This window comes from Pogonomyrmex barbatus, unplaced genomic scaffold, assembly GCF_055798465.1.
Source record: "Pogonomyrmex barbatus isolate J1 unplaced genomic scaffold, ASM5579846v1 scaffold18, whole genome shotgun sequence".
NCBI classification, from domain to species: domain Eukaryota; kingdom Metazoa; phylum Arthropoda; class Insecta; order Hymenoptera; family Formicidae; genus Pogonomyrmex; species Pogonomyrmex barbatus.
In genome coordinates, this window is record NW_028297114.1 from 2,796,779 (window position 1) to 2,813,412 (window position 16,634).

The window sequence follows — 16,634 nt, forward strand, 5'->3', positions numbered from 1 at the left end:
CAGGCGGACAGGTGGCGGCGTATATTATTGATCAATAAGAGCGGCTAGCATGGGCGCCCGTGCCGGCGGTAGCGGCGACGGTGGTGGCGGTGGCGGCAGCGACGACGGCGACGGTGGTGGCGGCGGTGGCGGTGGCGGTGGCAGTGGCGGCGGTGGTGGTGGCGGTGGCGGTGGCGGTGGCGGTAGCGGTGGCGGTGGCGGCGGCGGCGGCGGCGGCGGCACGGTGGAGGCAGCTGTCACTTCCTCCGCGTTTTTACGTCGCGCGCGCGGATACACGCGCTCGCCGCCGCGCGCGCGGAACCGTGTCCCCGGTGCCAGGCAGCGGCGCGCGGAGCGATCCTCGCGATCCTGCTGCTGCTGCTGCTGTCGTCCCGTTCTGACCGGTGGTGCGTCGCGATATAGGTGGTGCGTGCACGACGACGCGTACGCGCGAGTACGCGTGATATACGCGCCGCCTGTCTCTCGGCCGCTTACGTTGCCTACGACATACGGGAAATACACGGCGCGGAGGGTGAGACGCTGGCCGGGGGTAGTGGTTGCGAGAGGGAGACGGTAGAAGAGATCGAGTGAGAAAGAGAGAGATAACGAGACGAGGGGAAACGATCAGGAGGGGTGCGCGGGCACGAAGAGAACAGGAAGAAGGAGGGAGACAGAGGGAGACCGACGTGCTTACGACATGTGTCCGTGCTGAGGATCGTATCCCCGACCGTGCCGACGTACGAGGGTGCGCCTTAAGGCTGGGTGACCGGCTCCGCCGCGGGTGAGGGCGCGGGGTGAGAGACGAACGAGGAGAAACATAAAAAGAAAAATTTCTCGTCGTTCCCTTGGTGCCGTTCTTCAGGGTTTTCTCTCTCTCTCTCTCTCCCTCGCCGTCGTCTACGCGGGACCACCGATGCAGACCTTACGGAAAAAAAACAGTCCGTGCAAGTGTGAGTAGAGTGAGAGCTCGCACCCTCGCGTACCCTCGCGTGCCTGGTATTCTGCAAAATCGCTCGCGATCTCGAAGAGTTTACGCGTCATCCTCATCGTTCCCGATGGGTGCACAACGGGTGCTTCTGGTGCCACCCTGTAGATCCATTAGGGGTGGTTAGAGGCGCTCTGTAATATGGCTTCCTCGTGCTCGCGTATTCGAGGGGGTCGACCGCATGCGTTGTGCTTCGCGGAATTTCGCGAAATTGTCTCCGCGATTCGGCGCGATTGACGCGTCTGATGACGCGAAAACTCCGGGAGAAACCACCGCGAATTCGCTCGCGGAAAATTGGGAATCCCCTCGCATCCGCGGGCGCGCGCTAAGTTACCAATCGACTGATGTTAAGTTAATGATGGCTGTCACCGATAGATGTAGACAGTTGTGTCGTGCGCGTGTGCTAGATTACTACTAGTCGTTTCAGAAGACAGCGCGAAAACGCGCTTATCCTTTTATTCGATTAAATATTAATTAACATAATTGAAGTCGTAAAAGAATGCCGCGGGGAAACCGTGAGACTTCGTTATGGAAATTAATTGAAAAATATTCCAATGAAGCTTACGGTCAACGTGTTGTTTTGGAATCCTATATATCGACTTGTATTCTGTCATTATACATATAACATTATATATTAAGCTGAGCGGTTAATAATTTTTAAGTTACACTCGTGAAATATGAAGGAGATATTAACTATAAATAGGAGAGAAAAATGAGAAAATTCTAAATAAGTTGTGAGACTCAAAGTCACGGGATCATTACATATACACTTCCTAGACGATTTCTCGATGAGTCACGTTAATGATAGCAATTTATTATTCCTCCCATTTGTTCCTCGATTGTGGTTGATTTTCTAATATTATCACACAAGTTGATCACGAGTTGCTACTTTTTTTTTTTTTACAGTAATTATGATCTTCCCTTAAATAGACTACATAATATAGAATATCTGTAAATATGAACAAGTTAAATTTGGACTTCTTCGATTCGAGTTTTTTTACGAAAATGTCAAGGGTAGTCGCGATAAAATTTTTTCACGGCAACGCATCGAGTTTTCCGCTACGTTTGGTTGCTGCATTGTCATATATCTTCTTATCGCAGAAGTACACAGGCTATACAGATAGCTTAGCTTCGCAAAAGTTGATAAAAAAGAGATCGGAAGAAATCTGATAAAGTTTCGAAGATATTCGAAACTTTTATTAAATTTTGGTAGTCGAGATCAAAATATTTTCTTAGACTAGATGTGCACTAGCAATTTTTTCTTAATTCATTTCAATTTAATCGTCATTTCAGGTCATTATTTTATATAAGATCGCGTGCACTTGACAGCTTTCGAGCAACTTTTCTGTCACGACATTCTCGAAGGACATTAGCGACAACGCAGTTATAAAAATTGCCAATGTGCGCCTAGTCTAAAGAAAACCGCACAAAGAAGAATAAAGGGTCGTTGTCCTCCTAGGATGGAATAAGAAGTCCTCCAATGAGAAGTCTCTCGCGATAATAAAAGATTTTACAGTCAGACGTGTCAATGTCGATTCTCGTTCCGTCCGAGTGCTCCATCTTGTCACGCGTCTCATCTCGCGAGCCGCAAATAATAATTGTTATGGGATGGAGGTGCGGGACACATCGGGGCCAAGAATTGTTATGCGATGGAGGTCGCATCTGGCGCGGTAAGCAGAAAGGAAGGAGGCTTGATGAAAAGCCGGATTGGTACCGGACGTATATATACTCTCGAGTACCGACAGTTGGCGTTCTCCACTCGAAGCCTACGAGTGCCTTCGAACAAACGCAGCGGCAGCCTTCGGTCATTAAATCGCAGCGAGAAGTCTGACGAGAGAGAGGAAAGGAAAGAGAGGAACTTTCTGTTCTTTTTTTTTTTTTAGAGACGCTCTCGGTTCATTTTTTTTTTTTTTTTTTACGCTCTTTCTACACTTACTTGGATTTTCGACAGATTTATCGTGTTCCCGTTTGCACGCAGTTTCCACTGCCAAAGTTATCGAACTATCTCGCGCGGCAAAGCTAATACAATTATTATTCGCAAACAATAACGCACTGTTATTTACGTTCACTGATATTTACGAGGCCACGCTGTGAATTAGTTACATTCATTATAACTTGCGCTACATAATCGCACTTTTGTTGATTACACCGAAGCCACGAAGTTATAACGAGGCAATGCAACTCTGGCGTTTTCGCATCGCTTCAAATATTTATCACCGGCATTAATCCACTTGTCAAATGTTATCGGATGCACTTCGGGGCGCTGGGAAAACAATATTTCGTTCTTCTCCAAAAGCGGATGTAACGAGTGACATGTACGGTTATCATCGCGGTTTACGAAATAGATACCGACCCAATTATCGGTTTCCGAGCCATTAATTTTAACGCCGATCATCGCCGATGGGAGATCCGCGTTCTCAGCGGGCACTTGAGAGTCGAGTTCTCTCATTTTATGGTCCCGCCGGTCCAAATTGATTGTACGACCGATCGATGTGTTCGATTTAATGTGTTCGGACCTATCGCCGACGGGATCGCTCCTCCAGGCTTCGCCCGCCTCCCCGCGGCTCCAAATACGATAATTCGATCTGCCGGGCGCTGGATGAAGTCTCCTTCACGCGAGACTGAACGGGGCCCGCACGTCGCGATGTTACAATGAACGCTCCCCGGGCTTTCGTATTTTCGCGTTACTTCCGCGACGGTTCACCGTGCGGAATGAATCGAGAGCGACCTTAAACTTGACGTATCGTATTCCCCAAACAGGCGACACTTTCCCGACCAGATCGTGTGTGCCCTTTACATATTTTATTTTATATATCCCGATTCTCTTACAATGTTGCATGTAGGCTATTTTTGTAAAAAAGCGAAGAAATTTCACTTTGTTATTCTTTCCATGCAAGAAATATAAACATTTTTATTTTAGCAAACTAAGCCGATGAAAAATAAAATTTTATTTGTTCCAAGCATTCTTGCTGCAATCTTGATTTTCAATTCAACGAAGATATTTATAAAAACACGCAACAATTTTGATCACAATTGTTGTTGAACTTGATCATAAATTGTAAAAGTGCAAATCGAGATTATGTTTTTTTTTTATTACTATGTACTTTTTCATTCCTTTTCAATTGGGAGAGGGTTAGTAGACTAGAGTTAGTAGACTAGGATTGGTAGACTAGGGTTAGTAGAATGATAAAATAATTGTGCATATTTTGGTTTCAGTCAAGAATGACCCAACCCGTTTTCTTGGGGAGGGCGTATCGTTTAAGGCGAAGCTGATCGGTATTCTGGAGGTATCGGAAGCGCGCGGTGACCGGATGTGCCAGGCGGCCTTGGCTGACCTGAAGATGGCGATTCGCGCCGCCGGTGAGCACAAGCAACGAATTGCTGTTCAGGTCAGCATAGACGGGCTTCGTTTGAGGGACGAAAAGACGGGGGTGAGTAGCGAAATTATTCACGCAGCTGGATATCGCGGATCGATTTATAGTATAATTTATGATTACACCCTTCCGCAGGACTGCCTGTACCATCATCCAGTGCATAAAATATCGTTTATCGCCCAAGATATGAGCGACTCGAGAGCCTTCGGATATATTTTCGGTTCACCGGATACCGGACATCGATTCTTCGGCATTAAGACTGACAAGGCGGCAAGTCAGGTAAGTCCTTTCGTCATTTTCGCTTTGCATCGTCCTTTCGAACATCAAAAAACATCAAACAATGCTCTCGTCTAACATAACGCAAAGAAATGAATTGAGAAGTGAAATAATATAATTCTCGACAAGTTCGACGAGCATCTTCACAAGCGCGTAACGCGCTCTCGAACGACAATTTTGAGGTACCTGTATATTCCACGCGCCCCCGGCAAATACGCGAAAATCTAATCAGGGTGCGCAAGATACCAGGCGAGGGGTATCAAATTGATTTCGCAGCTTAGAGAGTTATCGGGGACACGCACGAGCGATTGCGATTTCGCGTTCCTACGTCGCTACCAAACGTGGTTAAAGTGTGTCAATTATCGGGAACGAGTAGCCGGCCACGTATCGGAGGAGGGTAGCCAGAGGGGAGCAGAGGAGCCTAGAATGATATTTGCCCAATCCGAGAAGCAATATCGACTCCGGGCGACCGTAATCCCGGATGCGTATGTAAATAATTGCATTACGCGGCTCGCGTTCAGCTCGCCCCGTTCCTCCGATACGTCCTCGCTGCGGGAGATTGTTGCCGGATTATTCACGGCTCGCTTCGTACGCCGTTCAAAGGGATCGACGGGCAACTTCTTGATATTCAAATTCATTCTGTCAGTATATTCCACTTTTATGCTCAAGCATCGCGCGGCTTAAGCGCCGAGCAAACGCGTCTCTTCGAGCACTTCCTTTTTCGAGGAAGAGCGAAAGTCACGCGTAAGTAGTGTGCTGTAACACTCTTAATTGCATTCGACTAACTGCAAAAATGTTGTCCAGATATATATACATATATATATATATATATATATAAAATAAAAAGTCAATTTTGACACACACACACACACACACACACACACACACACACACACACACACACACACACACACAGAGAGAGAGAGTTATATGACGATAAGTTATTATATTAAAATATTATACAATTTTATCGCTTATCCTATTTATTTGTCAAAATTGAATCTTGTTTATTTTATATATAAAATAGAAAGATATATAAAAATATATAAAATAAAAAAATTCAATTTCGACAAGTAAATAGATGCGCGACAAAAACTGTACAATATTTTAATACCACTTGCATTAACCATCATCACGACTAAAATCTTTTTAATGTGATTTGTTGGAAGAGAGCGCACAGATACTTTTTTTAATTTATCCGCTTAAGCTGCAAGCAAACTTACTTCTCACTCGTCTTGAATAAAATATGTATGCCCTGCAACAGTTTCGCTCGGCGCGATACATTATACCGCGAGTAACTTTCCACGAGATGAATATTAGACATAATGCGGCGGAACAGAAGTTCATGACGGCTAATCGGCCGCGTTAAATCGAGGAATATGTTTAACTCTGCCACGTAGACTTTCGCTCTCGATCGCGCGCAGATACAATTGCCGGGTCTTCAACTCGCGCAATTCAATCGCGACGACGATCATCGCCGTGAAAATGAAATCAGCCCGGGAAGCTCGCGCGACAGGTGGCAAATTAATTCAACAACCTTACGCCTTCATTCAATTTCCAAGTTTAATTTCTGCACTCGCCTCCGTATAAACGGCTCCGGTAATCCTCGCCCGTATATACGGTGGCGGTCGTGTTTGACACGCCGCTGGAGGTTTTAACCGTTTAAGCGTGGAATCGCGGCAAACAGAGGGTTGTCGCGCTGATGGCAGGGGAAAGAGAGGGGAGGAGGAGGTGAGAATAGAATGAACGATCGAAGAAGGGTTTCGGAAATTACGGTCAACGGGCGTGGGTAGTATTCCCTGTTTCCTCGATATTTTTCATTCCCAAAGAAGAGGAAATTAATCCAGATCTGTCGGAATACTAGACGCTTTAAATTGATCTCGAATTAAATAGAGGAGGAAATACCCTTTTCTGTTTCTTGTAATGCACCGAGTATATGTCTAAAGATTTTATACAGAGAAGAAAAAACATTAGAATGAATGAGTGAATTCAAGAGTAAATTGATTGAAATCAAGTCTTGTAAAAAGTTTGATTTTTCTAAAAATTAAATCAAGAAATAGTCTCAAAGAATTTTTTTTGAATGACGTTTGAATTGACGTTTGAATTTGAATATGCAAAGTGTAAACGAGTTTGCGTCCGCAACAAGTTTGGCATATCGCGCAAAGTGGCAAAAGAGAACATTTTGTTTAACAGGTGGTGATAGCGATGCGGGACTTATTTCAAGTGGTGTTCGAGCTGAAGAAGAAGGAGATCGAGCTGGCGAAACAGCACATAGAGCAGAATGCCATTAACGCGATTAAATTCCACACCGGCGGTATTTTCGTTGAGTCGACGCCTGACACTAAGGTGAGTTCCAGTTTCTCAAAATAATTGCCGCAAGATATGTCAATTAAATTGTTCTCGCAGACAAGTCTCTTTATTCGTACTTTAACAGCTTCTTTATTTTTCTCATTAGATAATAGTATCATTACCCATTCTCATTTACTCAACTCGTTTATTTAAATATTAACGAAAGTTAAATGACGTTTAATTAATTCTTCATCTCTTTTCCTTAAATAAGATCAAAAAAATCTAAGCAAAAATTACGATTTAATCACGATGGCTGATATGAGTTGTTCGCTGCTTATATTGCAATCAACGTTACCTAGAGATGGAGGATCAATTAAATTACGGTACAAGTTAATAATTATTATCGGTTGCAATCGGTTCTAAGGAAGATAATGTTTGATAACAGTAAAACGTAACTATCAGACGCGTTACGATAATATGTCGCAGGGCGCAGCGGGCACCGAGTCATCGTTTCATCGAATTCGCACGACTAACTGCGAAGTCGACAAGACCGCCGATCGCAAGAACGAATCACAGAGCGGCGTGATCGCGGATCTGTTAGATCTGCAATTCGAACTGAACTCACTACAGCAGGGCATTCACCAGATGGACAAAATTACGCCGGAAAATCCCGTACCGTCTACCGACGATCTATTCGAGACCGATCCGTTCGGTGATTCTTTCGCAAACATGAAGGTACGATTGGTATTGCGAGTTCGCGAATATCTTTTCTATTTTTAATAATGTCACGAACGAATTGCAGATATATAATCATTGCAATCATGAATTCATTTAGCGAAGAGATCACATTTGTTGGCGTTATTGCGCGTTCGACAAGGATGTGATAACCATATTTTCCTGTACCTGTTGCAGCTTCAGGATACAGTTCGTCCAATTTTGCCACCGCCTCCCTCCTCGACAAAGAGAGGCCATTTGGAACGACAACACACTGTACCGGTACCACCCGCATCGACCACTTCCAGTCCGGCGACGACGTTAGTTAGTAAAACACCACCACCGCAGAATACGATTCACTGGTTCGACAAGGAGACCGAAAATCTCTTCAACGACAACGAGATAACGAATCTGAGTAAAAATTCGACAACGAAGAAGGACGAGGAGGAGAACGTGAGTGTCGATATACACATTTTTCTCTTTTCATTTTTTTTTTTTTTTTTTTGACAAATGCGTTTGTAAAATTTTATACGCGATCGTTCCTGTTACAGAGCTCGGTGGAGACCACACCACGCAATACTCAGACGAAAAGCCCGCAGATCGACGTGTTCACGGAATTGGATCCGTTGGGGACCGGTCTGATCAAGCCTTACATAGACAAGAAGGACTTTTTCCAGCACCTGAAAAATCCACCGAAAAAGGTCCTCAAGGATCTGGTGTCTACTAGTTCCACCGACAGCTTTCCGACGAATTTCAATATCACGACCAGTACAGATTGCATAGAGTCGACAAAGACCGATCAATCGTCGAAGGACAGCGAGGATAGCAACTTTGCCAATTTTGATCGATTCGACGAGAACGAGGCGAGTCAATCCTCTCTGCAAAAAATCGATTCGCCACCAAAGAAAGAGACGGCCTCTCGGGCGATACATCATCAGCCTCTATCGGTGTCGTTGCCACCGGAGGAGACGACGTTGCCCAAAGGAACGAATACGTCTACGATCGCTTCGGGGGGAAGCTCGATTCTTCGCAGCATGGATAGAGACTCGACGGAGTCGACGCAGGGATTGGTGAAGTTACCGAGTCCGAAAAAGTATCTTCAGTCAGTACGAAAAAGGGACTTCGACATCGATTTGCCAGGCGGCAAGACACAATCCGTGGAATCGAACAAGCCTTTCCCGGTAGATTTCTCAGTGACGAACGAGTCGCCGGCATCGCCGTTGCGTTCTTGCTCGTCGGACGCCAACTCGCGTCTATCCAGCTCGAGTGCGGAACTAGACCTGGTCCCAGAACCACCACCCAGAGGCGCAGGTAGCATTCTTATCAATCCGCCACCTTTACCGCCGAAGAAACAAGGGGCCCGAGGGGGCGCGAGACCGCCGCCTAGACCCCCGCACACGGAGGGACATTTCCAATACGATTTTCCGCCACGCGAGGCTTCGCCTTCGCCCACTAAGATCGCCAAGGATAAAAATAAAAGCCCGCCGAAAGACGTCAAGAGTCATCAGTTCGACGACAACTTCAGTCCGCCTCCGCAAATATCCGGCAAGTCGGATCTTATGAGTACGACGACCACTGCCTCCGCCTTCGAGGATTCCTTCAATACGATGATATCATCCACGACGTCATTGTCGTCTGTGCCCTTTACCAGCAATACGAGCGTCCCGGCCACAGACTCCAAGAGAATGAAACCGCCTCTCGATATCACGCTCAGCCAGCTAACGTCGTCATGGACGAATCTGGATGAGTTGGCCTCCAGTCTCGGCATGACGGTCCAGCAGCTGACCAGTCTGACTTTGACACAGCTCACGCAATGTTTGGCGAATTTGTCAACAAAGGAAACCACCGTCGACGATGCGGATGAAGCTACTGTTCCGCCAATAACGACAACGTCAACGACGATGAAGGAACAAGCGGTGATTTCACCCAAATCTACGATGTCGTCGCTATCATCGTTGGCGTCAAAGCCGCTCGAGACGACGACTGGATTAAATTCGACTTCCTTCGTAACCTCGGAATCTTTTAAAGCTAACTATGAACCAAAACAGGAGTCTACATATGACAAATATGCAGTTTTCCGCGAATTGTTGGAGATGGAGCAGATGGAGCAGAAGGAAGAGACGAAGATCGAAGAGACAACTGAAAAAGAAGAGTCGCTCAACAACAGCGAGCAAACTTCCGACGAAGTGGAAGTTCAATCTGAAATACAGACCAGCGATAGCATCACGAATTCTATAGCTTCGTTGGTGAATCTAACCGTCAAGCTGCCGGCCAAGAATGAGAATTTGTTGAACGAAGGGTTCGCGAAGATGGACGAGACAGTGACTAGCTCCCTTGCAAATCTGACAGCGGAAAAGGAAAAGCCGGCAGAAATCGAAGACAGAGAAATCGAGAAAGAGAACGAAGTGATGGCGGATGCGGATATCACGTCTGATTCGTCTACGGTCCAGCAGACAGAGATAGATGTTGAGGATGATGAGAAAACGCAAACCATCATGGAGGCGGAAGAGAGGGCGGAAAATTCTGAGAGAGGAAGCGACGCCAATGGCACTTCGTCTGACAAGGTCGGCTCGGATATACTCAACGATGAAACGAATGGCTCATCTGTGGCCGAAAGATCCTCGACGGAGGTGAAATCCTCGGCGTCAACGTCGAGCGACAGATACGCTGCCTTACGAGAAATAATCGGCGAACCAGAACCGGTGCCAATCAAGAGGGATGACGAAGAAATAATAAGTTCCGCCCGGGCGTCGCCGGTAATACAGCCTCAGCAACAGATTCAACAATCGAGGAGTATGGCCGAAGTGGAATTGTTGAATTTGTTTTCGGACAACCTGCCGCCACCGTCGAGTCCCAATATTTCAGCTAAGAAAGATTCGGAAGATCTAAAGGCCGTGGCGATGGACATCTTTGAGGAAATCAAGATGTTGAATACCGGCACGCATCGTGCCAAGGAAACCAAGCCGCTTTCAGGCTTCGAAGATATGTTCTGCCCGTTCGCAGAGACAACACGGTTAGACAAAGATGACAACAAAGAGGACAGCAATTGGGCGAAATTCGACACGGGTATCTTTGGCTCGTCCGACAGATCATCGTGCGAGGGACAACGATCGATAGGTGGCACTTCGCCGTGGTCACCGGATGGCAAGGATTTCCACAGGGAGATTCCGTTCAAGGGAAGCGGCGGTTACCGACACTCGGGGGATAGCGACAACGAATGGAAAGACGAAGAGGAGAGTGAAGAGAGCAATGGCAGGGTGCGAGGAGATGGCAGATACTGGTCCGGATCTCGGCATCCGCGAATCGACGCGCCCGGCTTCGAGGATAGGTCGTTTTACGACGATGTTGACAAGCGAGATCGCAGCTTCCGCGATCGGATGGGCAGGAAGTCACGTGGTGCGCCGTGGGCCAAGAGCAGCGGCGTTCATCGACCGCGCGACCCGTCACCCTGGCACGAAGAGAGTCAGTGGGAAGATGAAGGTCCGCGGCGGACCTATCCGCATCGGAAGATGCAACCCTACAAAGATGATGAAGATCAGTACGAAACGCATTGGAAGTGCCGGCCGAAACCACCGATACCGCCGCAGCGGTGCAATTGGAGCCACGATTCGTACTACGACGACGAGCGTAAACGGAAGCTGATGCTATGGAATGAGGAGGATCGGTTTGGCAGCAGTCAGGAAAGCTGCTACGACGAGGAGGACCGGTGGAGTAGGAAAAGATGGGAGAGAAGACGATGGGAGGAGGAGAGCAGATTCTGGGGGAGAAGGGGACCTCCAGACGCCGATTATCCTATGAGAGAGGCGTACTATTACTATCGCGATAGCCGAGAGAGACCTCACGATTATCCGTCCTGGGACGAGGAGTACGGCCCGGAACGTCCAGGCGACGACTCGCCCAGGTACAATCCGGCGGGTAGGAAGAGATACTGGCCGAAGAGACCTAACAGCGCGAACGACGGCCGTAATAGCGATATGTTGTATGCGGATCCGCGCAAGTTCGGCGCCTCCAGATCCGAGTGCAGCGACAACGACTCCGATCCGTATTTGCGACCCTCCCAACGCTCCAGGAGCCGCGAGAGCTACTGGGGCAGCGATCAGGAATACGACAGCTGGGTGGAACGGCCCTATTGGTCCGAAGGTCCCGACTCAAAGAGCGAGACGATGCATCGCAAACGGATAGCCAGGCACAAGACGCGACAAGTGCAAAAGACCCAGAGCCCGTTCGAGGACGACTTCGCGCAGAGTATCGAGCACATGGAGACACCCGGCGTCGGTTCGAGCGGAGCGGTGGAGCCGCTGGCGCCGATGGACGCGCGCGTACGATTGGACACGGCTGATCAGAAACGAGAATTGCCGCCCGCGAGTCCCTCATCCGGCGTCAGGAGCCTCAAGGATCCCAGGCGGGATATCCCCGTGCGGGAGTACAGCAAACGGTCGAGCTACTTTGAGGACGATCTCACGCCCACAGCGAGCGCGTCCAGCGACGCGTCTGATCGACAGAGGTTGTCATCCGAACTCAAAGCCACACCGGAGGAGTTGCCGTGCGACACCAAGGACCCACAGCAGCCCATTGACGGCTTCGTCTCGGAGGACAGTGGCCGCGACTCCTTCTTCAACGGCGACCTAAGATTCGACGACGACGCCTTCGTCTTCAAGTCCGAGCTAGACGACAATGTGCCGGACCACCGTGCCACTACGTTACCTCTGAAGAACTCCAGGCAAGGAAAATACGGGCCGGGAAATAACAATAATAATAATAAGGCCAGGGGCGATCAATATATCAGAAAGTCGGAGTCGGTGAATATCTTCGCGAGAGAGAACGATCCGTTCGACGGAGACGATTTCTTCAACTGATCTGTCGAGCGCACGACGACAGTAAGAGTCGCTCGCTAAAACCCCGCATTGAATTCGGTGACACTGATGTGGACTAGACAATTGGAACTTGGATAAATTAGAGGGAGAAGGAGAGAACGAGTAGGAGAACAAAGAGACGGTTTTCATTGCACACTCGGAAAACGTCGGCGGATCGTGAGAAACGGTGGAATCTACGCTACGATACTTGGTTCTCCTCTAGTCGGAACTCGGCTATAGCAAATTTTAACGTAGCGAAATTAAGAGAAGAGTTTTGGAATGCGGCTCGAACATATCCGAAGGAATTGTTGTCAACGGCGAGTTTTTCGCGCTTCTCTTATTTCACGAAATTCTTTTAAAAATCTGCTCTTATACGTCTCAGAGAGTTCGGTACACGATTATAAAATTTTCTTGTATTTTATCTTACTATTAGATTGTTATTAGATTAATTCGAAACACATATGCCTGCACTTCTCGATGGAAACAAATTCGTCCTGAAGAAAAGGCCGAAATGCGATATTTGCGAAAAATCGATTATCTTCAAGTTTTTGTTCAAAAGTTCTGATAAATTTCGAAACACAGCAATTCCATAAAGAAACTAGTCACTATTCTAATAAATCTGTATATAATATTATTGATGTATTAGAATCAATATGTCTCTTTCTCTTAGAGAGAGAGAGAGAGAGAGAGAGAGAGAGAGAGAGAGAGAGAGAGAGAGGAAGAGAGGAAGCGAGAAAGAAAGATCAGAATAATTTAATATATTTGTGTACTGCGTAATTGCATAATTGTTAAATATCATGTTACGTATTTATTTGTATACCCTATAATTTATGTATTTATTTAATCGCTGTTTTTTGTTGCAGCAGTTTGTGAATGTGCAGTTTAGCTCTATTTCCTTTAAAGAAACGATGCTAGTCGATGTGTGCGTAACCGTTGCGTTTGGGAGCTTCGTGAGAGGACAAACCGATAGCGCGTGTTTTGGGAATTAATCAAAACATGATTTTTATACATTTTTAACTAGCACGAATCAATTACTTTGCATTAGACATTTCATATATCGTCGATACAACGACGATCCTCCTGCGAACTCCCTTCCGATTCGCCGTTCGGTTACGCTGCTGATAAATTGCTCACATGCGTGAGATATACGAAGGGTGGGCCGAATTATGTTTACACAGATGAGATTATTACCTTATGTTCATCGTACCTTTAGCGTTTCTGTCGTACAGACTTGGATATGAAACGATCGGATATGAAACACTCGATGTGTCTAAAGTCGGATTATGGAAAGAAACGATACTTTGCAAAATATAAACTGGATTATCTTTTATCCTCTAATTTCTCGACTTTATAAATCATTTCATTGTACGTAAAAGATAAATATAAGATTAAGAGAATAATGTAATACTGAGAGTCTCATTGATAATTAATAAACTTCCAATGAATATATCCCCCCACGAGGGAAGTGACTTGGAAATTCCAGACAATATCATTCAGCACTTGGTATTTTGCAATCTCTGTCCCATTTTCATACAAAAGATTATTCTCTATAGCTTAAATTCGCATTGTGTGCAGTGCTTTCGATAACAAGAATTTGTTTTCATGAAAACAAAATGACATGTAAAAGCAAGAGTTCTTTTCTTTATGCTACGAATAATGTGCGTCGCTATGTTTTTTCAATCTAACTCAATCTTATATGTAAGACACACTGTTTGTCAAGATTTAATTCTCGCAATTCTCCGCTAATCAACTCGCAATGATTTACGCAGATGAGCATTTCTACGCTAACCACCGTACAGCGATCGCGCCGACATTTTACACACTGTATGTACTTATGTAATAATAGTAGTAAATTATTTATCACTCGTTTAATGAATTACTCGACACTGTATTGCGAGTATGCGTCAGAAATGATAACGACAATACCGCTTCAATGGCAATTCAATTCCTTATCCCCCTTCCCCGAAAAAGAATTTGTTAATACAAGTGATGATCGATTATATAAATATAATCATAAAAATTCATCTCGCTGTTTTTACGTAAACGATTTCTTAAAAGAAATCGTGGATACAACGCAAACTTGTGGCGAGCGACGATGGAAAAAAAGGATCAGTAATTTACTATATGAAATAAAAGAAAAAAATTGACACATTTCTTCAGCACTCTAAATGACATCAATTATAATAGCAATGATAATTTAAAGATTTCAAAAACTTTTTAACACCTTATGTGTGATCGAAGATTTTTAGAAATTGTTCTTTGGAAAGAATTATGTCCTTAAATATTTTTTCCTTCTTCTAAATAATTCTTCTTAAAAATAAAAGATTTGCTATTTTGCAAAATTAATTTTGCAGGAACAAGTTAGAAGACAAATTTATAAAACGAACGGAGACAATAATCTTCTTTTCATATTTCAAAGAAAAATTATTAAGAAAAAAATTTTATTTCTAAAAAATAACTCTCTTAGAACATTTGATAAGATCGATAATTATTATTTTCGCAAAAGAGATATTAAGCACATATTTCTTTTTCTTCATTTTTATGCAGCTAACAAAAATGAAATAAATATTTATTGCATGTAAAATTGCTTACTTTATGAAATTCTCTCTTGATTAGTTTTTATCAGGCGCTGATGAACAAGAGAAAGCAGAGTAAGTATACAATTGGGATTTTAATTCATTAAATCATATTCTCTTTAATTTTATGATTCCGCTTCTCTATTAAAAAAGAAAGCTCAACAAGAACAATGCTTCTCAATGATACTTCCTAGTTAAAATTAAAATATTTAACAATATTTTGGTAAAAAATAAATTAATATAAAAAAACTAATTAATTAATAAAATATTATAAAATTCAAATAAAATATTATAGAATAATTAAAATCCAATATAAACTATTTACAAGAAAGAAATTAATTTCATTAAAATAAAAATAATCTTTAGAAAAGCAGAATATAAAGATATCGACTCGAGATCTTTATTATGTATATACAACATGTGCATACTATCAAGTGCTTGCACCCTGTCATCATCACTGACTTACCACTTTCGACCCTTCAGTTAATAAAAATATAAAAATACAAATTACGACAATTTCGCCCTTATGGTTGTCATTTCTATCTCGTCATTTCCTAGTCTACGCATTCTTACAAGATCTTTCAGCAAAGTTCTTCTTCGCGTTTGAAAAAAAAAAAGCAAAATGACAAATAGGCGCCGAATTCGGCGGAGGGGTGGCGTCATCATCGTCATCAACATACATAAGCCGTACAATCGAAACTGCACATCCCTCGGTCTCGCGTATGTAACGCCACCCCGTTTCTTGATTTCGGCCGCGCACAATGCACAATAAAAGAGCATTAGGATCGCCGGCTTTGTCAAGAGAGAGCGGCTGCACGACTTCTCTGGCAACAATGGCGCGGCCTCCACTCGGCCGCGGTGCTCGAAACACCTGGCAAACAAGGAAACAATGCGCCGCACGAGCCGTACTTCGACGGGATTTCGCGCATTTGGGGGTGCGCGCATGCTAACAAATTATCACCCCCTGCCCCATCGCTGCCGCCCCCTTGTCTCACCCACGACTTTATCGCATCCTTCTCGCGCTTTCCACCTTCTTTCTATCTTTTATTCGAAAGCTTTATGAGCTTCGAAACTGCGTGGGTTGATCACGAAAATTTTTTTAGAACTCTCTATAAAGTCACAAAAAAAAAAAAAGAATCACCACGTTATACACATCTAAAGCACACATTTTAAGATAAACGTTGGATGAAAAAAAAAAAAAAAATTAATCAGATTTTATGAAAGATATTTTAAATTTTTAATGCTACATTTAATTCTTTATTAATTAATCGATAATTTTCTCTATTAATATAATTAAATATATATATATATATATATATATAATTTCATAAATGTATAACGAATTGTGCTGTAAAACGTAGGAAAATATATACAGCTACATGTAGAGTCTACTTAAATTCAACATAAAATATCGTTAAGTATTTTTGTTCAACATTCAGGAAAATTAAAGTAAGTTTTATCGTCTAGCGTAGATGGTCTCAGACTACTAAGTCTTTGCGTAGAAGGTGACGCACGAGGGAGCGGAAAGCTGTAGAAGAGAACGGAGGGTAAAGAAGAGAAAATCAACCCGCATGTGCTTATACGCACT

At 44.5% G+C, this 16,634-nt stretch overlaps 1 protein-coding gene across 2 annotated transcripts; it reads left to right on the forward strand.

Annotated features, from left to right (window-relative positions):
- The first annotated feature begins 203 nt into the window (after nt 1-203).
- Nucleotides 204-14,346, forward strand: Dab (DAB adaptor protein). 2 transcript variants are annotated; one of them, XM_025218040.2, is made up of 7 exons: nt 204-929; nt 4,181-4,395; nt 4,474-4,617; nt 6,808-6,960; nt 7,390-7,638; nt 7,816-8,070; nt 8,169-14,346. In XM_025218040.2, exons 1-7 carry the CDS (start codon nt 893-895, stop codon nt 12,471-12,473), a joined length of 5,358 nt encoding a protein of 1,785 aa, XP_025073825.2. In that variant the 5' UTR covers nt 204-892; the 3' UTR covers nt 12,474-14,346. The 2 variants fall into 2 exon arrangements, with proteins under 2 accessions (XP_025073825.2, XP_088931010.1); XM_089074884.1 differs by lacking the exon at nt 7,390-7,638.
- Nucleotides 14,347-16,634: the final 2,288 nt, after the last annotated feature.

Excerpts from the sequence above, each read along its gene's own strand:
- Dab (XM_025218040.2), top strand. The coding sequence starts at position 893 with ATGCAGACCTTACGGAAAAAAAACAGTCCGTGCAAGT. Across the intron at positions 930-4,180 it reads AAAAAACAGTCCGTGCAAGT|TCAAGAATGACCCAACCCGT; the intron begins GTGAGTAGAGTG and ends TTTTGGTTTCAG. Across the intron at positions 6,961-7,389 it reads AGTCGACGCCTGACACTAAG|GGCGCAGCGGGCACCGAGTC; the intron begins GTGAGTTCCAGT and ends AATATGTCGCAG.